General features: G+C 43.9%; 1 protein-coding gene across 1 annotated transcript in view; it reads right to left on the reverse strand.

The window, feature by feature from the left end:
* dcun1d3 (defective in cullin neddylation 1 domain containing 3) overlaps nt 1-23827 on the reverse strand; it is a 64334-nt gene that overhangs the window by 6155 nt on the left and 34352 nt on the right. The window contains exon 2 of the mRNA XM_028814156.2: nt 12061-12575. Within this exon, the coding sequence (XP_028669989.1) occupies nt 12061-12476 (416 nt within the window). The 5' untranslated portion in view covers nt 12477-12575. The remainder of the gene's footprint in view (nt 1-12060; nt 12576-23827) is intronic.

Genomic DNA, 23827 nt, shown 5'->3' on the forward strand with positions numbered 1-23827 from the left:
TCTGCTGAGGACTGAAGCTGATGTCATAAAACTGACCTTTACGTTGGACAACTTGGGAGTTTTTAATCTAGAAGTGACGCACCGTCCAAAGACGTCTTCCTCTGGTTTACCGTGTGGTGCTTTTGTTTTAGTAGAGACCTGCTGTACATTGGGGTGGAGATGATTTGTTGAATAATCAACAGGAAGTGGTGACCCACTCAGGTGCAGTAAACCCAAGAAAACTAAAAACTTTACAATTTAGCCCGTGTTAACGAAAACAAACAGAGTGACACGGTGGAGCAGTGTCAGTGCCGCTGGCTTTACAGTAAGGACTTACTGTACTGGTGCATCTCAATAAATTAGAATATCATCAAAAAGTGATTTTAGTAATTCAATTCAAAAAGTGAAACTCACATAATATACAGATTCCTTACACATGCAGTGAAATATTTCAAGCGTTTATTTTCATTTTGCCGATTATGGCTTATAGCTAATGAATACTCAAAATTTAGTATCTCAGAAAATTAGAATATTGTGAAAGTTAAATATTGTAGACCTCTGGTGTCACAACTCCACTCAGCTAATTAACCTAAAACACCTGCAAAGGGGTCCCGAGCCTTTAGATGGTCTCTCAGTCTGCTCCAGTAGGCCCATTCAAGAATTTGGGGGACATAAACTAGTTTGCAACTAGTGCAGAATGCAGCTGCTAGAATCCTAACTAGGAAAAGAAAATCCGAGCACATTTCTCCAGTTTTGATGTCACTACACTGGTTACCTGTGTCATTCAGAATTGACTTTAAAAATACTGCTTATCTATATATATAAAATCCCTATGTGCGTCCAGGTGTCCGTGTGTGGGTGTCTTCTGGTGACGTGCGCATGCGCGGGGCACGATGCTATGTGCGATATTACTGTCAGAGAAAGTTAGAGGCGTTTTACGGAAATACAAACCAGTATTACTGCGAGAGGAAATTAAAGGTACACAATACAGTGACGCATATTACAGCCACATACAAGCCAGTATTACTGTCAGAGGAGATTAAAGGCATATTACCGACGCGCACGCCTGTATTACCACCAGAGAAAATTAAAGGTATATTACGGACGTACAAGCCAGCGGACGTACAAGACAGTATCCTTCAATAAGGGCGCGCACAAAAAGGCGAGCCTCAAAAGGACAACCTCAATTGGGCGCAGCGAATAAAGGCGCGTGTAAATAAAGCTCTGCACCTGTTGCTCTTCACATATTCCAGAGCCATTTGAACTAAATTATCTACGCGCCCTTATTGAATAGAGCCGTACAAGACAGTATTACTGTCACAGAAAATTAAAAACACACAATACACAGCGGTGGCCCACAAAGAACGGTCAGCTCAGCAAGTAAACATCAACAAAAGAAAGGCTGAAAGAAAGAAAAATACGACCAACAAAAAGAATGAGGTCAAAGTCCCTTGCCATTTAATATAGACTGTTCCTACTAATGTTTATGCACTACTGTTCTAGCACCCGTTATTGTAAAGAGCTAAATGACTAGTGGTTTATAAAGCCTTAAATAATCTCGCTCCATCTTATATATCGGAATGTCTGACACCCTTATATTCCAAATCGTAACCTCAGATCCTCAAATGAGTGTCTGCTTAGAATTCCGAGAGCTAAACTTAAAAGAAGTGCTGAGGCAGGCGGCCTTCTGCTGTTATGCACCTCAAATCTGGAATAGCCTGCCAATAGGAATTCGCCAGGCTGATACAGTGGAGCACTTTAAAAAACTGCTGAACACATATTACTTTAACATGCCCTTCTCATAACTTCACTTTAATTTAATCCTGATACAGTGACCCCTCCTCGATTGCGAGGGTTGCATTCCAGAACCCCCCGCGAAAGGTGAAAATCCGCGAAGTAGAAACCATATGTTTATATGGTTATTTTTATATTGTCACGCTTGGGTCACAGATTTGCACAGAAACACAGGAGGTTGTAGAGAGACAGGAACTTTATTCAAACACTGCAAACAAATATTTGTTTCTTTTTCAAAAGTTTAAACTATGCTCCATGACAAGACAGAGATGACAGTTCCATCACACAATTAAAAGAATTCAAACATATCTTCCTCTTTAAAGGAGTGCACGTCAGGAGCAGAGAATGTCAGAGAGAGAGAGAGAAAGGCAAACAAACAGAAATCAATAGGTGCTTTTTGGGCTTTTAAGTATGTGAAGCACCGTGCGGGACGCATGTCGCTTGACAAAGCAGCTGCAAGGAAGGGAGCAATGTGAAGGTAGTCTTTCAGCATTTTTTTAGACAAGCGTCCGTATCCTCTAGGGGTGCACACAGACCCCCTCCGTCAGGAGCAGAGAATGTCAGAGCGAGAGAGAGAGAGAGAAAAGCAAACAATCAAAAATCAATAGGGCTGTTTGAGCTTTTAAGTATGTGAAGCACCGTGCGGGAAGCATATCGCGCAACAAAGTAACCACAAGTAAGCCCAGCAAGGAAGGGAGCAATGTGAAGGTAGTCTTTCAGCATTTTTTGAGGAGCAGCTGTATCCTCTAGGGGTGCGAACAGCCCCTGTGCTCACAATATATTTGAGGAGTTTTATTTAATACATAATACGTGCTCCGACTGGGTAGCTTCTCAGCCATCTGCCAATAGCGTCCCTTGTATGAAATCAACTGGGCAAACCAACTGAGGAAGCATGTACCAGAAATTAAAAGACCCACTGTCCACTGAAACCCACGAACCAGCGAAAAATCCGTGATATATATTTAAATATGCTTACATGTAAAATCGGCGATAGAGTGAAGCCGCGAAAGTCAAAGCGCGATATAGCGAGGGATTACTGTACTCTGTATATTCAATTCATTATAATAAATATTCATGGTGGCTCTAAAATCCGTACTAACCCCTACTCTCTCTTCTGTTTCTTTTTCTGTTTTTTTTGTGGTGGCGACCTACGCCACCACCATCTACTCAAAGCATCATGATGTTCCTACATTGATGGATTAAAAGCCAGAAGTCTGCATGACCATCATCATCAAGTCCTTCCGTGAGAACCCTAAATACAAAGAGGACTGTTTTCATTTATGTGAGGTAGAATGCCCAGAGGGGACTGGGCGGTCTCATGGTCTGGAACCCCTGCAGATTTCATTTTTTTTGTTTTTTCTATCCTCCCTGGCCATCAGACCTTACTCTTATTCTATGTTAATTAACGTTGTCTTATTTTAATTCTTACTTTGTCTTTTATTTTTCTTTTCTTCATTATGCAAACAACTTTGAGCTATATTATTTGTATGAAAATGTGCTATATAAATAAATGTTGTTGTGGACTACGGTTGGAGTCAGTGCTTCAAGAGCCACCAGACACAGACGTGTGTATCCGGGACATGGGCTACAACTGTCACAGCATTCCTTGTGTCAAGTCACTCCTGAACAAGAGACAAGGTCAGAAGCATCTTACCTGGGCTAAGGAGAAAACAGACTGGACTGTTAACAGCTCAGTGGTCCAAAGTCCTCTTTTCAGATGAAAGTCAGTTTTGCATTTCATTTAGAAGTCAAGGTCCCAGAGTCCGGAGGAAGAGCGGAGAGGCACAGAGTCCAAGTTGCTTGCGGTCCAGTGTGAAATTTCCACAGTCAGTGATGATTTAGGGAGCCACTTCACCTGCTGATGTTGGTCCTCTGTGTTTTCTCAAGTCAGTGTAGCCATCTACCACGAAATTTCGGAGCACTTCACACTTCCCTCTGCCGACAAGCTTTAAGGAGATGCAAGATTTCATTTTCCAGCAGGACTTGGCACCTGCGCACACTGTCAAAAGTACCAATACCTGGTTTAATGACCACGGTATCACTGTGCTTGATCGGCCAGCAAACCCGCCTGACCTAAACCCCATAGAGAATCTATCAAGAGGAAGATGAGAGACATCAGAACCAACAATGCAGACGAGCTGAAAGCCGCGATCAAAGCATCCTGGGTTTCCATAACACCTCAGCAGTGAAACAGGCTGATCGCCTCCATGCCACGCCGCATCATGCAAAAGGAGCCCAGACCAAGTATTGAGTGCGTACTTGGACATACTTTTCAGTAGGCCAACATTTCTGTATTAAAAATAATTTTTTTATTGGTCTTTAGTAATATTCCAATTTCCTGAGATACTGAATTTTGAGTTTTCATTACCTGTAAGGCCATAATTGGCAAAATGAAAAGAAATAAACGCTTGAAATATATCACTCTGTGTGTTATGAATCTATATAATATAGGAGTTTCACTTTTTGAAATTAATTACTGAAATACACTTTTCGATGATATTCTAATTTATTGAGTTGCACCTGTAAGTGTGACATGCCTTCCATGTAAAACTTGTTTCGAGACGTAAATCTGGCACTGCCTTTAGGCAACAATGTGATTCTCCCCAACTCGCCTCAAAGCAACTGCATTCCTATAATTCTCACCCTCTTTAAATACTTTACTATAACACAAAGCAGAGTTTATTTAGAGGACGTCAGAACATGTGACTGAATTTAAAATCTGTATGCCCTTTATGGGGACAGGCCCTTTGTAAATATGACAATTTACATTAAATTTGCTGAGCGGACGCTTTTATCCAAAAGTGACTTGCAGACCAGGTCAACATAATCAAGTCCACAGCAGACCGTAACAAGCGTGACATGACAAGGGTACAAAAAGGAACATCACAAGCGATGAGCTCTGAGCAGAATACAAGCGACTCACAACTCTAACAGCTAATCTCAGTTAGGCAGAAATTCACCCAACACGCAAATCTACACCAGACTTCTTAAACACGCCAGGGGAAAAAAGTATTCGGAATGGAGGTGGGCGGCTTGTTCCACCAATAGACCAATAGCGGGGGGGGGGGGGGGGGGGGGGGGGGGGGTGGGGGGGGGGGGGGGGGGGGGGGGGGCTACACGTGAGGCGTCTGGATTGAGATTTGATGCCATGCAGACGCATCGAAATTGGCTTAAACGTTCTACGTATGGCCTCTTTATTGGGTAGGCCTTTAACTGTAATTCAGTTTAAAACTTGTGTTGTTTTGTAAAAAGCCCTTCTTTGACTTATTTAATTATTTATTGCATCTATTTTTTAAAAATGTATCAGTGCCATCTCCCTAAAGAAGGGAAAGAAACCTCCATTCTACCCGGTCAGCAATCAATGCCACTCACTAATAAACATTCTGTGTTCTAGACAGGCAGATACACACACACTCGAGTACACCAGGGCTCTATGTACAGTGTGCACATGCACATATAAAGATTATGATTTTCTTTTTTCTTTATACACGAAGGCTGCACACCATCACATTCAGGCGCTCCACCTCAAACCCCCCAAAAGAGTTTAAGAGCGAAACTTGACACCTCTTATTGAGGAACACGAGCCTTTTAGTCACCCTGCACAGCTGCCACCACCGCCTTCCTAATTCTCTTTTTAGTTAATTTTCTAATCATCTGACAATCACTCTCATAATGAAAGGGACGCCAGGGTCAGACACTTGGAAATCTCATCAAAGAGCAATGCGAGGCCCGCGTTGTGAAGACGATACTCGTTTTTGGTTCTCCTTAAGCGGTTAAGCCTGTCTAATTGCACAGATCACTAAAGACTCTGGCATGACCTCTGGATCAGTGACGGTGAGCCGTGGAGGTTTTCACTCAAGAGACTGGGGCAGTCTGTTCAACCAAGTGGACAATTCAGCCTTAAAATATATAAATCAGAGACCAGGGTTTTTATGGGGTACTATTTTTTTTTAGGGTTTATTATTAGAGGGTTATGCTACAGACGGGAATTGGGGGAAGCCAACCCCTCTTCCATTGGCAAGGGAGTGGACTTCTCGACACAAAAGAGCGAAATCCCAAGCACCTCTTACATTAGAAGCACTCAGTCTCGCGGCTCCACTCACGTGACGTGTACCTTTGGTGCGCTGTTATTTGCCATTTTTAAAAGATTCATGCCTGATAAAATCCCCTCTGAGAATATCGTTCTGACTCCTGCTGTCAGCTAGTCTTCTGTGCGAATAATTTATTTAAAGAGGAAGGCAAAAAAAATGAAGGAAGGGGAGATCAAGATGACTTTCCGGCTCTTTTGGGATGGGGTTTGTGATGCTGTCGTTCTCAAAAGATGGGGAAGTGTGGGTGTGTTTGTTTCTGGGGGGTTTGACTGAAGATCCAGTGCCTACAGAAACACATCACACCAAAAAAGTTAAAATCCCTACCTTTTGTCACATTAAGCCCTTTAAATGATAAATTAAATAATTACTTTCAGCTCTATGTACACTTTATAACCCTCTGCATATCAAAGTGAAAATAACATTTAAAAATTATTAAAATTTAATTAGTGAAATAACCGGTTTGGATATGTGATCAACCCCTTAGACCAGATGCTCTTAAACTTTTTAATCGTGAGGACCCAAATACGAAAACTGGTCCCATACTGGAACCTGAGAAGAGGATGTCACAGGCGGCTGGGGGTGGAACCCAGCCGGGATGCCCGGAAGGACCGGAGGAGGGATTACGCCTCCTCCAGACTGCGATGGGTGACCACACTGGTGGCTTTGGGGACCACGGGAACTGAGCTCGGAAAGCTCAACCCTATGGGGGCCCGTGGTCACCCCGATGGCTGAGAAGCCCTGGCCCTCAGCACTTCCGCCACACCCGGAAGTGCTGGGGGGAAGAAGACCAGGAACACCCGGAGTGCTTCTGGGTGCGCAGCCAGTACTTCCGCCACACTGAGGAGTGCCGGCAGATGCTAAACAGGAGGCACCTGGAGCACATCCGGGTGGGGATAAAAGGGGCCGCCTCTCTCCATTCGATGGCTGGAGTCGGGTGGAATTGGACAGAGTCTTGGAGGAGGCAAAGAGAGGGACTGCATTGTGAGAGGGCCTGGACTTTGGGGGAGTTTAGGGGTTGTGTGCACTTGTAAATATGGAGTTTGTAAATAAACGTGTGTTGGGTGATGAACCATCGCTGTCCGCCTGTCTGCGTCCGGGCTGCTTTCCACAAGGATTAACATCATACTAGAAACGCACACCATAGCATACGTCGGTGTAAGAATAGGAACGGAAAACAGTGAGAAAGGAATTCAGAAATCAAGAAGAAATAAATACTTCTTGAAAGACACAGTGTGCATGTAGAATTTCCGGCCAAGTAGGATTACATGTGAAAGTGATAAATAAATCAGGCTTTCCGAATTTACATACTATGGCCATGGCATCCTGATAGTTTTGTTGCATGTATCTTGGACTTCCTGGAAATGTGGACGGTAATATGATCATTTTGCCTACACGTACGTTGTTATTTTCAGAGTTTGCTTGCAGTGCGTCTGTATTCAAACATTGTATTGTTCCACGCGCAGATCTTGTTGACATAATCTGAGATAGTTGAGACGCGTGCCCTCTGTTTTAACATACGCATCTACGACGTACTGTTGGAATAGTTTGCCACTGGACTGCAAAATACTAAATGTATTCCTCATAGCTAATCTGTATGCGTAAAATTGGCATTGAGTAAGCCTTATTCGCTTGGCGGTTCTTTCATCGGGAACATGTTATAAATCTTTGTGCCAGCCAATGTCTCCGTAAGGGAATAAAAGTGGGTAAACCATAGGATCGCAATTCATATTGAGCGTGGAAATCTGTTTACAGGAGTTGCGTATGGGATAGATACAAATGTCCCTTTCGGCAGGCGGTTCGCCATTTTCTCCGACGAAAATTGCTGCAATGTCGGGGCATTGTATCGTCGTAAATTCTGCCCAGGGTTTTCCTTGAAAACCATTCGTACAGATGCTGTGGGATTGGACTGAGCGGGGTTGATGGTTCTAAGCATGGAATCTAGCTGGAGAAGTACATTTTCGCTGCATGCAGAGTTTGCTTTATTTTGTAAGGGCACTTTAGTAGCTTGCGCTGTGTCAAAAACATACAACTGTCCATATCCTGGAGAGGTAGAAGTGTTAGCGTATAGTGGAGAGATTTGGTGATAAATTTGCCCATGTATTTTAAAACAGTATGGTCCGTGGCCTGGAGGTTGAGTTATCTATGCACCCATGGAAGCAAAGCTAGAGTTGTATTCTCGAATGTGTGTTAATTTTTAGCTTCTGATGTTTGCTGTGTAAGAAGCTGTTGTAAAGACACAGGTGGCTCCCGCAAAGCTGGTAAAGCTACTTTACCGTTGTGGCAGCACCTCGAGTACTTGTTGGATGTATTATGCTCAGAAAGCCAGTATAGTGAATGACATGGAAGATGACGAATAGGAATCGAGAAATGCCGTGTCTGCTGCGTGTGGGTGGGACCGGTTTTGAAGTGGAAGCAGGACGAACCAGAAGAGAAATATATATAAGAGACTGGCATCGAAGCCACAAATTGACAAATAACAACAGCCATCATATAATAAAATACACTGCCGATCAAAAGTTTTAGAACACCTCAGTTTTTCTTCAAATGTCATCAGTTGAAATGCAGTGCATGGCCTAAAATGGTGAAAAGGTAAGCAGTAGACTTCCAGAAGTTTAAATTTAAAGTTTAGATTAGCAGAAACTAGAAAAAAGGAAACTTCAGAATATTACAAACGGGCCTTCTTCAAGGAACAACTAATAGATGTTCTGCATCAATTCACATAAATGAAGCCTTGCAAGCGGAAGCAAACAATTTGCACAGGTGTCCTAACTTCTGTTGATTACTTAATAACCCTCCATGTGTCTTAAAGCAGAGTTGGAACAGACTGTCACTACACCCTCTGAAGTCCTACTTGGGACAATATATGGCAATTAACAAATGAAATGAGACAGAGCATTACCACCCTTAGTCGTGTAGGCCTTTCATTTAGAGAAATTACAAAACAAAATCAAGTGTGTCGTCAGTGAGTAGAGTGGTGTCCTACACAATTCAAAGGCAATTGGAAACTTGAAGAAACTCTGATAGGAAGAGATCTGGCAGAGCCAAAGTCACCAGCCAATCAGATGACAAGTTTCCTGGGGTCACCTGCTTGTGAGATCACAGCACAACAGCTTCAAGCACAGCTTAACAGTGCAGGTTGACAAAAGCGAGCGTCAATTTGGACTGTGAAGAGGAGAGTTTGTGCTGCAGGTCTGACCGGGCGAGTGGCAGGAAGAAAGCCAATCCTTAAACAGGGCCTTCAAATAGCAACTGTGGACTACAGCAGACTGAGAGAAAGTCTTACAGACCAATGAATCCAAATTTGAAATCTTCAGTTCATCATGCAGGGTGTTTGTACGTCATTGAGTTGGTGACAGGATGGTTCCTCAGTGTGTGTCGCCAACTGTCACACATGGAGGAGGAAGTGTGATGGTCTGGGGTTTCTTTTGCTGGAGGCAGCAGAGTTGGTGACTGGCATTCTGAATCAAACAAACAGTTTGGCTGTTAGATCAACAGAAGGGGGCTAATTTGATGAATCAAAAATTTGTACACTTAATGACTCCTTGACTTCCCGTATACATTCGTGTATAAGCTGGGTCTTGACACCTGAAAAATCGATCATAAAATCAGACCCCGACTTATACGCCCGCTCAAAAATACGACACTAATTTTTTTCCCCATCTTCTTGCTTCCTCCAAACTCCCACCAGTTCCTCAGACACAGCAAAGTTTGTTGCAGCAGCGCAGTTATCAATTTCTTTCGCCACTTCAACGACTTTTAATTTAAAACAAGCTTTATATTTTTTTCTGATCGTAGATAAGGGATGCTCTTACGATACAGGTGCATGAAAACAGTGCAAACGTCGCTTCAGAATAGTTCTGGTATTACCGTGTGGTCATGTAGGCACAATAGAGAGAGAGGGAGGTTAGGGGCACACACGCTGATACAGCGCATTGCCGCACCCACATAGAAAAAAAAGGCCATGTGCTCCGTGGTTACTCTCTCAGGTGGGCGGCCATTAGCATATCGGAATCTCTTACACCAATAGCGTGAGTTTTCTGCATTCGACTTATACGACCAACATTATAAAATACTGGAAATTATACGGTAAAATCAAGTCCGTGGGAGAACTTAAAAGTGAGTATATACTGTATTTTTTTTTTTATTTGCCATTGTTTATTTGTTCTATGTTTTGATTTCATGAAACATTAAGACATAAAACTGCATGTATTTCCATTAAAACTTTAAGGTGTTGTAAAAGTTTTGACCGGTAGTTTAATTTACGCTTCAGTCAAGGTGGGGTGCGGCATCAGGAAATGACAATTTTTTGAAAGGATAGTATGAGTGATCACTTAACTTAGTCACTTGACTCTTGATAAGGCAGTGAAAGGCAACCTTTTTCGAGTTGCGGCGCACTAAGTCCAAAAATTTTGTTTCGCGGCGCACCTGAGGGACTGCTCATAAATAAAGTTGTGACGACACAATCTATGGACAATCGCCAATAAAAACAGTTAATTTTACAAGTTTGAAAGACATTTTATTAATAAAGGAATCAAAGGATAAACTGAGTTTACTGTGTTGATCAGCGGTGTCAGAGCGAAAATAAGGTTGATTTTTCCATAGTAATACTCAGACGATTAAGTGGCGAGAGCTGTAGCTACAGCGATACTCTCTCGTCGGCAAGAGCCGAAATGTAGCGTTTGTATTTTCTCGTTCTATATTTGCTCTGCCTTCTCCTATCCGTACAGTGAGCGAGATCTTCTAACAACGAGACTTTTTAAGTCTCACAAGATGTGTTTTTGACACCGCTGGTGTTGATATTATGATGAATGGTGAACAGCGAAAATTTTAACTTGCATTCAAAATAAATACATTAGTTTATTCGACAATCTGATTAACCATTATCTGTTTTTCCATCCATCCATCCTCTTCCACTTATCCGAGGTCGGGTCCCAGGGGCAGCAGCTTGAGCAGAGATACCCAGACTTCCCTCTCCCTGGCCACTTCTTCTAGCTCTTCCGGGAGAATCCCGAGGCGTTCCCAGGCCAGCCGGGAGACATAGTCCCTCCAGCGTGTCCTGGGTCTTCCGACGGGGCCTCCTCCCGGTTAGACGTGCCCGGAACACCTCACCAGGGAGGCGTCCAGGAGGCATCCTGATCAGATGCCCGAGCCACCTCATCTGACTCCTCTCGATGCGGAGGAGCAGCGGCTCTACTCTGAGCCCCTCCCGGATGACTGAGCTTCTCACCCTCTCTTTAAGGGAGAGCCAACATAAAATTAAAAAAAAAAAAATTTTTTTTATTTAAATTTTTTCCAACATAAAATATTTTTTTTTTAAACATTATCTTTTTAATCAACCAAAAGTTCAAACACACTAGCAATTTTAAATATTTTACAAAAGTTTTCGTGGCGCCCCTAGAAAATTCCGTGGCGCGCTGCGCAACGGTTGCCCGACAATGTGATAAGGAATAAAGTACTCCAAAATAATGAATTAATGCAGCGTATTTGCCTTGTTGTATTAGCATCATTTTTATATAGCGGTTTTCAAATGAGCTTCACCTTTTTAATAATAATAATTAATAATTCATTACATTTATATAGCGCTTTTCTCAGTACTCCAAGCGCTATCCACCCAGGGAGGAACCGGGAAGCGAACCCACAATCTTCCACAGTCTCCTTACTACAAAGCAGCAGCACAGCCACTGCACCACCATTTTTCTAAATGAGTTCACAAATACTGTAGTTCAACGTATCCTGGTGTTTTTATTTAACAATTCAACAAAACTGAGTAAACAGTAGTACCATTATTCCTACTTGCATTTCATTTAGTGATAAGATTACATTCTGATGTCTAATTTGGTGAATTGTGTCATTTGCAATGTGAAGTCCTACTCAGAGACGCAGTGCTGAATGTCTAGAGCTTGTGTTAACCCTTTGATATTTCTTGGTGTTCTTTCAGTCCTCGGTGGTCCAACAAACATGTCCTTCACACTAGCAGTAGACTGAACTTGAAGATTCATTTAATGGCGTAGCAGTGAATTTGCGATGAAGCACCGAGACTGCTTTTAGTGTAGAACGTATAAATCTCGCCTTTCGTCAAATTCTTGTGCCATTTCCGTTATTTTCACTTTAACATTTCCAGCTAGCGGCACGGCCTCTTCAATCTCGACATGTTCTAAGCCTAACCATAAACCAGGCAACCCCTCCCCTTCCTTACCTTGTAAACTTGCACATGGTGGCTGCCTGAAACTTCCAGGCCAGCACTAACACTCTGAACTCAGCGGGATCGACGCAGAGGTCATTGCAGAAGCGTTCCATGCCCTCCTCCAAGATGGCATCGTCCTGCTCATCCTTGTAGCACTTGAATAGCTCTTCAATCCGCTGCAAAGAAAACTCCTCGCCGTTGGATATCGCCTTGTCCCCGGGCGAGGCCAGAGGCTGGGCGAAATCCTGGCTCATGTCTGGCTTCTTGGTGCCGTTGGCCAGGTCTCCGGAGCTCTTGCCTGCGGGGCTCAAGTCCTCCTTGTGGCTGGTCCCTTTTTTACCCTGCGACTTGCTGCTCGGCTCCTTGTCACCACTTTTGCTTCCCAGGGAGGATGATGGGTTTTTGCACTTGGTGACACACTGGCCCATTTTGCTCAAAGGCAACGGCTCAGAAGCGGTCTTCCCACCTTCAGGCTGAACTCCCTCTCAACCGGTGTCGAGCTGCGAGCCTCAACATGCCATCAGCAGCTGTTTTGGGGACAGAAAACAAACAAGGAATCAGTGACGCGTGAAGACATTAGATCACGTCATGGTGAGCAATACCACTCCACACAGAAAGGAGGCCAACTTCCTCTCAGTCCAGAAGGGCCTGGCACAGATGACGCCTGACCCCCCACTTCCACCACACTCCGATAACCCCTCCCCTTCCCACATATAATCGGGGCACCCAGAGGAAGTGGCCGTCATTTGAGGGACCAGGCGTAAGAGGAACCGGAACTCCACATTTGCTGCTACTGATTTTGAGAGGGCGATTGCTGAACGTTTACGTTTTGTAAAATATTCTTTACTTTTGAGTTCAAATTGGGCGGGTACACTGAAGTGTGGGGGTGGGTGGCACATAACACTTGACCCCGTGTTTGCATTTTCTTTCCCTATTGTATATTATAAAAAAGCCAATGTCTTCAACGTTCAGTGCTGAACATTTAAGGGTCTTTTGACCAATTATACACGTGGCTCCTTATGGGTGTGTGTCTGTCCTTCAAGCTCATTTGGCACAGCCTGCCTGATGCCACGTTAGACCCACAGTGCTACCAGGATTCACTCGTGGTCATTCAGACACATTATATAGTGCATTTGATGGCAATTACCTTCTAAAATTGATGTCATTCAGCTTATATGTAGATAAACTAATAATAATAACTAGCCAACCCGCGGCGTAGCATACGCCGCATAATTATGTATTGATGGGTGAACACTTCCTGAAAGACACAGTTGTCCAAATGGGGTGGGTTTGAGGATACAACTGTAGGTGTATGAAAAGATGGAACTCTGGAGAGGGCAACATACAATTGTCCGTGACTGACAACTGGAAGACCGCCGTCGCACCCTCATTTAGCGATTCACATCCGCGACAAACATGATTTTTCTTAGATGGTCCTGTCGCGTCCACCCTCGCACTTGAAGCATACACACTGCCTGGTCATGTGCCCGCTCGCAAGAGCAACTCACAGAGACCCGCCCACCAACTGTAAGACCATGGGATACCCCTTGCAAACTGTTTTACATGCCGCGTACGGTGAGTCACATCTGCGACAAACATGCTTCTTCTTAGATGGTCCTGCCGCGTCCACCCTCGTTCTCGAAGCATACACACTGCCTGGTCATGTGCCCGCTTGAAAGAGCAACTCACAGACATCCGCCCACCAACTCTAAGACCATGGCGTGTAAAACAGTTTGCGATGGTGGACGCGGTCGTGCGTCATAACCGAAAAGAATAATGAAAAGTCAACGTGGCTCAGAGGTGCATGTGGAGTGTAGCAGAGACGAACGCGAATGACGCCCTGTTTTGTGAGTTGCTGTGTCCGAGTTGGCGGGCGTGGCTCTGCGAGTTGTCGTTGTATCCAATGGTCTTAGAGTTGGTGGGCGTGGCTCTGTGAGTTGTCGTCGTATCCAATTATCTTAGAGTTGGTGGGCGTGGCTCCGTCCTGCGTGCTCCATGTGTGTCTTGCTCGCTGGCGGCTTAGTGAATTATATATATATATAGATAATATGGGTGGAGTGGTGGCTCTGAGGCTAAGAATCTGCGCTGGTATCCCGAAGGTTGCCGGTTCGAATCCCCGTCACTGCCAAATAGGCCACTGCTCTGCTGGGTCCTTGAGCAAGGCCCTTAACCTGTAATTGCTCCAGGGGCGCTGTACAATGGCTGACCCTGCGCTCTGACCCCAAGGGGTATGCGAAAACTACCAAATTCCTAATACAAGAAATTGTATAAGGCGAAATAAAGAACAAAAAAAAAATAATAATAATTCATTATATTTATATAGCATTTTTCTCAGTACTCAAAGCACTATCCACACAGGGAGGAACCAGGAAGTGAACCCACAATCTTCCACAGTCTCCTTACTGCAAAGCAGCAGCACTGCCACTGTGCCACCTGTGAGGACTAGAGCAGAAGGAGCACGACTTGTTGGGTGGGAACTGGAGGTGGGCTGAGTGCACCAAAAACATTTCTCTTAAGTGTGTATGAATTAAAACACAAAAAGAAATAATACAGCAGCAGAGCGGCAGAGTTCAAATTACAAAAACAGACTAATCATGTGCATAACTGCATGAGACAAAAGGGACGGCAAACAAAAACAACATGTTCTGAAGCAAAAAGTTACACAAGGCAAGCCATACGGCGGGGGTAGAAATGAGAATGCGTGGCGCTATAAATGTGAAGCACACAGGAGGAGGAGGAGGAGAAAGAATGTCACTCAGATGTCACACCAAGAACATCTGGGCTTTATGGAAAGAGATAACCGTGGTGATGACAGAATGCAGGCCTGCTGTCCTGAGATGCACAACTGGAGGGCCGCATCACCGTCTTTATTTGGTGTGCTCGTTGAGGATGGTGCCATAAAGAAAAAGACCAGCAAAAAAACACATTTACCCAAATCCCTGAAATTCACATTAAGTGTTTTAAACAACACCAAGCGGTACCCTGACAATAAGGACAGCCCTCACTACAGGGGCTACATGGGCACCACTCAAGCATTTACATTTATTCATTTGGTGGATGCCTTTTATCCAAGGTGACTTACATTTATGATACGTGTCTTTGGTTTTCCAATTCAAGCACAGGCAGGTGAAGCGACCTGCTCAGGGTTCACACTGGTGTCAGCATCGGGATTTGAACTCACAACCTCAGGTTTTGAAGTCCAATGCCTCAACCACTACACCACACTGCCCACATGAAGACAGAGGAAGCCGCACCAGCGCACAGGTGACCTGCTTGAACTCACAACCTCGGCTTTACACACAGACACAGTCATATAAGTAACACACGTTAACCGCTCGTGCCACTGGCGCCAACAAGCAGTGTGCCCATCAGGTTATGCTGTATACAGTACATCTGGGTCCCAACATGCGTCCTCTGGTGGGACAAGTTTTGTGTTAAAAAAAAAAAAAAAAAAAAAAAAGGACCTTCTAAAACTCATCATAGGGTGTCAAACTCCAGGCCTGGAGGGCCGCAGTGGCTGCAGGTTGTCATTCTAACCATCTTCTTAATTAGTGACCAGTTTTTGCTGCTAATTACTTCTTTCAATTAGCTTGACTCAGGCCTCTTAGTTGTTTCTTTTTCCTTAATTAGCGGCCAAACAATAATGAGACACGAAACAAGGTGCCACATGACCAGCTCACCTCTGCCCATCACACAGAATCTGAAAATAGAGAAAGGTGGAGGTCTCAGTAAGGCTGATCTCCCAGGTCATCAAAATGGTGTTCTTGGAAAAAAAACATAAAATCATCAGTTTTGGAAATGTCTGCTGTGGCAGAGTGAATAATTAAATAACGGGTTTAATTAACAGCAAGCATTGGCTTCTCATTAAGAAACTGGTTGGAGTTTGAAGCCCCAGTTTAAACTGGTCATCTGTTGGCTCGTTTCACATCTCATTTCTGTTTGGCTGTCATTTAATGAGGAAACAAATCACCCTAAGTTCTTGTCTATAAGCCGGACTCATGTATTAGCCGGAGACCAAAAATCATACGAATTTTTAAAATAAAATCGTATCATAGATAAGCCGGACTCATGGATAAGCCGAACGTACTATAACCTATAACTAATAGAAGGGAGGGAGGTCAGTGGTCTCACTCGCGCCCATTTAATTTCTTTAAGGGGGGAGAGAGTGTGAGATATTGCCGTCTCTCTCACTCCCCGCATGGCGCGGTTGGAGCGGCCGGAGCGCGTTCTTTCTGCTCTGGGCGTCGCCGAGTCAACACGAGCGCGTAGCGGTCATTTAAAATTGTGATTTTATATGTAAGCATATTTAAATATATATCGCGGATTTCTGCGGACAATGGGTCTTTTAATTTCTGGTACATGCTTCCTCAGTTGGTTTGCCCAGTTGATTTCATACAAGGGACGCTATTGGCAGATGGCTGAGAAGCTACCCGGCTTACTGTTCTCTCTCTCTTGCGCTGACTATCTGTGATCCTGACGTATGGGGATTGAGCAGGGGGGCTGTTTGCACACCTAGACGATACGGACGCTCGTCTAAAAATGCTGAAAGATTATCTTCACGTTGCTATCTTTTGTAAAGCTGATTCCTGAAAAGACATGCTGCACAGTGCTTCGCATACTTAAAAGCTCGAAGGGCACGTATTGATTTTTGACTGAAAAACAAACTCTCCCTCTCTCTCTCTTTGTCTGCTCCTGACGGAGGGGGTGTGAGCTGCCGCCTTCAACAGCTTTGTGCCGCGGTGCTTCGCATACTTAAAAGCCAAACAGACATATTGATTTGTTTGCTTCACTCCTTTGAAGAGGAAGATATGTTTGCATTCTTTTAATTGTGAGACAGAACTGTCATCTCTGTCTTGTCATGGAGCACAGTTTAAACTTTTGAAAAAGAGACAAATGTTTGTTTGCAGTGTTTGAATAACGTTCCTGTCTCTCTACAACCTCCTGTGTTTCTGCGCAAATCTGTGACCCAAGCATGACAATATAAAAATAACCATATAAACATATGGTTTCTACTTCACGGATATTCTTATTTCGCGGGTGGCTCTGGAACGCAACCCCCGCGATGGATGTATAAGCCGGACTTATGTATAAGCCGATATTCTATTTTTTCATTTTCACAACTTTTTTCCTTAGATAAGCCGCGGCTTATTGACAAGAACTTAGGGCAATTCAGAGGACCGAATCCTTAAAAGCAGGGCTATTAAAATGAAAGGGAAAGAAGTTCACATTGGCAGTGAAAACTACTCACTGATTAGGAAAAGGGTTAGAATGAAAACCTGTAGCCACTGTGGCCCTCCAGGCCTGGAGTTTGACACCCCTGAAATAAAGGAAATGGGGGAGATAAATATTGAAGGGGAAAATAAGCCCATTAAGAGTTTAATTTTATTTAAATGTCTTTAAAAGCCAAAAAATTCCTTGCAAAAAGAAACTTCTAATTGTAAATACAGTAAACAGGCAGGACACCCTTCAGAGAATCCCGACACGGTGCTTCACATTCACTGCCTACATGTTAGACAGACAGACATGACAATATTAAATACAGACAGACAGGAATATGAAAGACACAACATGACAGCTCTGTCTACTACACAAAAAAGATAAATGAACGGCACTGTATGTAGAAACAGCACCTCACATAACATATTCGGCTATGCCACTTTCTAAGCCTGCTTAACCCAGAGTAGGGTCGCAGGTTTCTGGAGTCAATCACAGCAAGCACAGGGCACAAGGAATAAAAACTGTGGACAGGTCGGCAGTCCATCATAGGATGAACACACACACACACAAAAAGGGACCAGTTTAGTGTTACCAGTCCAGCTAACCTGCATGTCTTTGGACTGTGGGAGGCCCCGGGACGTGGACCCTCATCTCCTTACTGGCAAGGCAGCAGCAGCACAACCACTGCGCCAACTTGCTGCCCAGCATCTTTCATATTTAAACTGACAGATATACAGTCGACATGAAAGGCACTATATAATCCAGGGAGGTATGAAAGGCAGTATATAACATAAATAAAAGACCTTAAATGTCTTATTTGTATCACAGTGTGCCTTTCATACATCCCTGCATTAACTATACAGTGCCTTTCAAGTCCATCTACTGTATATCTATAATACAGCATCTTTCATATTTTCATATTTCCACCCACCCATATATATAGTGTCTCGTCTCTTTCATTATATAGTGCCTTTAAAATATTTTCTATAGGGTATTTTATGGTTATCTAATTTACAGAAATAAGACACCATATACTGTAACGGAGACAAGAAATCTTATATATATATATATATATATATATATATATATATATATATATATATATATATATATATATATATATATAAATAAACGTCTACACATGGAAATGCGTGTCTGTCTGTCTGGCCCAGAAGTGCGAGGCTACAGCATGAAGCTCAAACAAAGCAACTCTGTCTCCAAAGTGAAAGCGCTGAGAAAAAAGAAACTCACTTAGCTTCTAATACACAAGCGAGGCGAGCACATCGGTAAAACGAAACCTCCGAGGAGAGAGAAAAACTCACTTAGCCGCTGATAGACAAGGGAGGTGAGCACGTCAGCAAAACGAAATTGTCAAGGAAAGAGAACCTTGCTTAGCCGATGTGACTAACTGATTGAAGTGCCACAATCCATAGTTTCTAGGAGGCTTTTTACAGCACAGGCTTACACAGCTAGTATATTATATACAGTAATAGCTTCAGATATAAAAGGAACTATATTATACACAGAGTAGACAGACATGAAAAGCATGATACAACAAGCAGATGTAAAAGGCACAATACAAAACAAAGAAATGGAAGGTTTCATGTGATCTTATATATAAACGTCTATGCGTGGAAATGCGTGTCTGTCTGTGTCTCCGGCCCGGAAGTGAAAGGTGGAGTCGGGCTAAGGGCTCCACCTTCGAGGATACACAAGCGAGGCGAGCACGTCAGCAAAAATATGGTATCCCTTTTACATTTCCTCTCACCGCTAATGCAAAAGCGATGCGAGCACGTCAGCAAGACGTAACCTCCTAGGAGAGAGATGCCCAGAGAAGTTCCTTTTAATTACCTGACATCTCTATCAATTTTTTTTCTGACAATACCAATAGTTTCTAGGATCCCGTGCTGCCTTACACAGCTAAATATAAATTTATAAAATCCAATCATCTGTCAGTCGGTCTGTCTGCTTTTCATGAGAGAACTACTTAATTAGATTGGATTTTTTTCTAGAATTTGCTTGAACATTCCAGTTGATTTGCGACTTACCTCATCGCGCTAAGAATCATAGGTCACGTATGGTACCGATTTATTCACACGAATCCAAGAAAGATGCAGCGGGCCGAGGGACGGGGCCCTGCTCACTCACCCGCCAGTCTCGGGGTGCATCCTACCTCTGTTTAGACTAATGAACTACTTAACGGATTTAGATCGGGTTTTTTTCTATAATTTGCTTGAACACCCTGGTTGATTTTGCTACTTGACTCATCACACTAAGAATTACAGTTCGCTTGCAGGAGCGATATATTTGCGCTAATCCGAGAGAGAGGCTGCGGGCCGAGGGAAGGGGGAAACATGACGTCAGGAGTAAGGAGCCGGGCAGGCCCTACTCACTCATGTGCCACCCTCCGTTCGAGTTGGTCTACCTCTGCGTTTTGGAGTGAGTGTACTGTGCCTCCACTTAGCTAGCGAAACCAGTTTGTTTTTTAATTTTTAAAGTTTGTCCTGTTTCACTACTACACGGGTAGAGCTGTGGGGGACGGCTAGTATATATATATTGAATAGTTTACTGTCAAATAATGCAAAGAGTACACGACACGTGTTTCGCCCTCATTTGGGCTCATCAGGCGTACACACACTACTGCTCCCCTCTCAGGGATCGAACCTCGGATGTCAGCGTCAGAGACGAAGCCCCTTTACGCTGCCCCACGGCATGTGGTTCGTTTATTTGACAGCTTGTAGGTCTGGAGTAATTACATTCATTGCATTTGTAATTGTGTAGGTGGTTACCTACCCGGTAAGGCTTGTGGTTGGTCTGCCATTCAGCAAACATCTGCCACGGTGCCCTCTTCAGAACCACCCACACAATTCAGGTCGGGACTCAGACTATGAATGCAATGTGTATGTATATATATGTATTATTATATATATACACTGCCTGGCCAAAAAAAAAGTCGCCACCAAAAAAAGAGGTCACACACTCTTAATATTTCGTTGGACCGCCTTTAGCTTTGATTACGGCACGCAGGTAGAATACCTAGAGGGGGCTGGGTGGTCTCTGAACCCCTGAAGATTTTATTTTTTTCTCCAGCCGTTTTTTTTTTTCTGTCCTTCCCGCCCATCAGACCTTACTTTTATTCTATGTTAATTAGTGTTCCCTAATTTTAATTCTTATTTATTTTGTCTTTTTTCCCTTTCTTCATCATGTAAAGCACTTTGAGCTACATAGTTTGTATGAAAATGTGCTATAGAAATAAATGTTGTTGTTGTTGTTGCTTGGCAGGCACCGCAGGCAAAGCGGCGTCGTGCGTTCCAAAAGGAGCAGTAAATCTAGGAAGTGTTGAACCTGGCTGGCGTGATAAACCCATCAAAAAATGTAAATATTTAGTGCTTGTGTACGACTGACAAAAAAAAAAAATTAGAGTCCAGATAAAGAGTAACAATCAGTGTCATTTCTTGCAAAAATCACACGAAGATCTTCGCAAACAGGAAGGACGTGGATGCCATTTTAGGGCACAGAGAGCTCTGCCCAGCTTAAAAAAAATATGCCTTCACCTTCACCATCACCCCAACGACTTCAGATTTAACAGACCAAATCACAGCAGCAGCAGCACAGCAGCACTCCGACTTGTTCCTGGGCGTACGGTTCCTCATAAACATTCATCTTGTTAAAATGTGTCAAGAAACGTCTGCCACCTTTAATCAGAGCTGCTTGCTTCCTTTCCTCTGAGTCCCCCCCCCCCCCCCAAAGCGTTTCACTTCTGAACACCAAATGACAAAAGTGTGAAGCGTCTCCCACGGCAACAGATACTGGCACCACACATGCGGCTCAACAGATTTTATTTTTTTTTTTTTTTATTAATGTCAAATATGTTTAAGCAAGTTCTGAAAGCGCCTGATTTATCACCAGGATCTCAGAGTCACACCACGTCTGGCACTTGGCCCACCCTGATCAAAAAGAAAATAAGCGCGGGATCGCATTCAAGTGTGGAACGACGGCACTGAAGTAACAGACCGGCCACTGGAGAAACAGCCCCCAGTAATTTTCCTATGGACATAAAAAGAACAACTCAGAACACGCTTTCCGCAGACCCGCTCTCACTCCACCTTCAGACGGCAGGGTATGGCAAATGCCATGTGTGTCTATGGCTTGATTAGCCAGGCATCAGTTCACCAAAGTGGGAACTCGTCCCAAAAGAATTAGGCAAAAAAAAAAAAAAAGATAGAATTCCACAAAGACCACTCTCTCCACCTTCTGGAGTCTGGAAGTGCTAGAGCACATCTGTCCAGCAGGAAAAACTGGGATTCAAAAGATGGTGGGGCGTGAAGTGGTGATCAGAGACCCCCCCAACCCCCAACTCTTCTCATCAGCAGGAAGGCACTGCCGCCCAATGCCAGTCGCCTCATTGTTGAAAACCCGCAGATATCCCAATTTACCCTTCTCCCCAAAATCCAAAGTCCCGGACACCCTATTGCTTCTGCATGCACCACTATTAACTAAGCTTCCTTCCTTGACTGTCTTATGAGACCACTGGTTGACAGTGTGTGTCCCCCTTCATGCTTAAAAGATACCAGCCATGCTCTCCAGTTCTTTGATGGCTTCAGGTTTCCCTGTGCTTACTGCTTTGTCTTTACCATTGACATCACCTCCCTGCACACACTCATTCCTCACGATGAAGGGTCTCATTGTCCTCAGACGGGCATTCAACAGACATCCATTCCAAGATTCTCCCATCAGACTGGCAGCACTGGTTCTTACTCTCAATGCCTTCTGTTCTGATAACTTTTTTCACCAGGTCAGTGGAGCTGCAATGGGTACTACAGTAGAATGGGACCTATGTAGCTATGCCAACGCCTTTGTCAGCTGGTGGATAAGCGTTTCTTTTCTTTCTACCAAGGCTTTGTACCAGACATGTAGAAAAGATACCTCCCATGATTGTGTCGGTGCCTCCTCTTACTCCACAAGCCAGCTACAGGGATTCATAAATGATTCTACTGCTGTCCATCCACCTCTCAAGTTGACAGTCGATGTTTCCACCACAACGCTAACAGTCTTTCTATTAGCTTTCTAGGGTTCAAAGCCTCTTTCTATCACAAGGCAACCGACACACTCAAGTTATCTTCTCTACCGCTCCTTCCATCCCCGGCATACTCAAACCTCTCAACCCCCTTTCTCAGTTCCTCAGACTCTGCTGCCTCTGAAGCAATGAGGTTGACTTGTAATGAAGCACTCGGAAAGAGGAGTTCTTCATCCACAGAAGACATCCATCTCCTGTTGTGGTCAGGACCCTCAATCAAGCCAGGAGTAGACCCCTGTAGCATCCACCCTGGTAGTGAACCCTGCCCCACTGGACCCATCATTCATCACTAACCCAACCCACTCACTTCTCCTGCAGATCTCCAAATGCAACTTTCCCATTTTGCTGCCTGATCCTTCCACGAGAGCCTTTTCTTCCTAACCCTCCCTCGATCTCCTTCTGTTGATGACTTAACCTACTTCTCGAGCCGCAGCTCACTTCACAGAGGAGAGCCCAATGCCTCACTAGGCACTCGTGGCTGTAACCGAAACCGCCGAACCACCTGCAAATGTGTCACCATTAATACTTCAATATGATCATCTTCTTTCGGCTGCTCCCGTTAGGGGTCACCTAAGCAGATCATGTTGTTCCATATCATCCTGTCCTCGTCATCTTGCTCTGTCACACCCAACACCTGCTTGTCCTCTCACCACATCCATAAACCTTCCTCTTACCAGTCAGCTCTATCCTTACCACCCTTCTCACAATATACCCAGCATCTCTCCTCTGCACATGTCCAAACCAACGCAATCTCTCTCGCCTCTCTGACTTTGTCTCCCAACCGTCCAACTTGAGTTGACCCTCTAATGTCTTCATTTCTAATCCTATCCATCCTCGTCACACCCAATGCAAATCTTAGCATCTTTAACTCTGCCACCTCCAGCTCTGTCTCCTGTGCCACCGTCTCCAACCCATATAACACAGCTGGTCTCACTACCGTCCTATAGACCTTCCCTGTCACTCTTGCTGATACCCGTCTGTCACAAATCACACCTGACAATCTTCTCCACCCACTCCACCCTGCCTGCACTCTCTTCTTCACTTCTCTTCAACAATCCCCATTACTCTGTACTGTTGATCCCAAGTATTTAAACTCATCCACCTTTGCCAACTCTACTCCCCTCATCCTCACCATTCCTCTAACCTCCCTCTCATTCACACACATGTAAATCATTGATCTGATCCGGCAGGTAAATTCAATGTTAAACAACAGGACTCTTTGCCAGTCTGAAAATCTAATTTCTTGTAAGTAACAATTTATTTATAAATAATAATAATTCATTATATTTATATAGCGCTTTTCTCAGTACTCAAAGTGCCTATCACAGTGCTGAAAATTAAGACTTAATAATAAAATTAAATATTAAAACAAAATACAGAGCAATGACAATACAAAAAACACCCACAGATGACAGCACTACCCAAATGCCAGTCTAAACAAACGCATCCCAAGTTGACACCCAACGAGTTCAATAGCACTGCTAC

This window comes from Erpetoichthys calabaricus, chromosome 11, assembly GCF_900747795.2.
Source record: "Erpetoichthys calabaricus chromosome 11, fErpCal1.3, whole genome shotgun sequence".
Classification (NCBI taxonomy): Eukaryota; Metazoa; Chordata; class Cladistia; order Polypteriformes; family Polypteridae; genus Erpetoichthys; species Erpetoichthys calabaricus.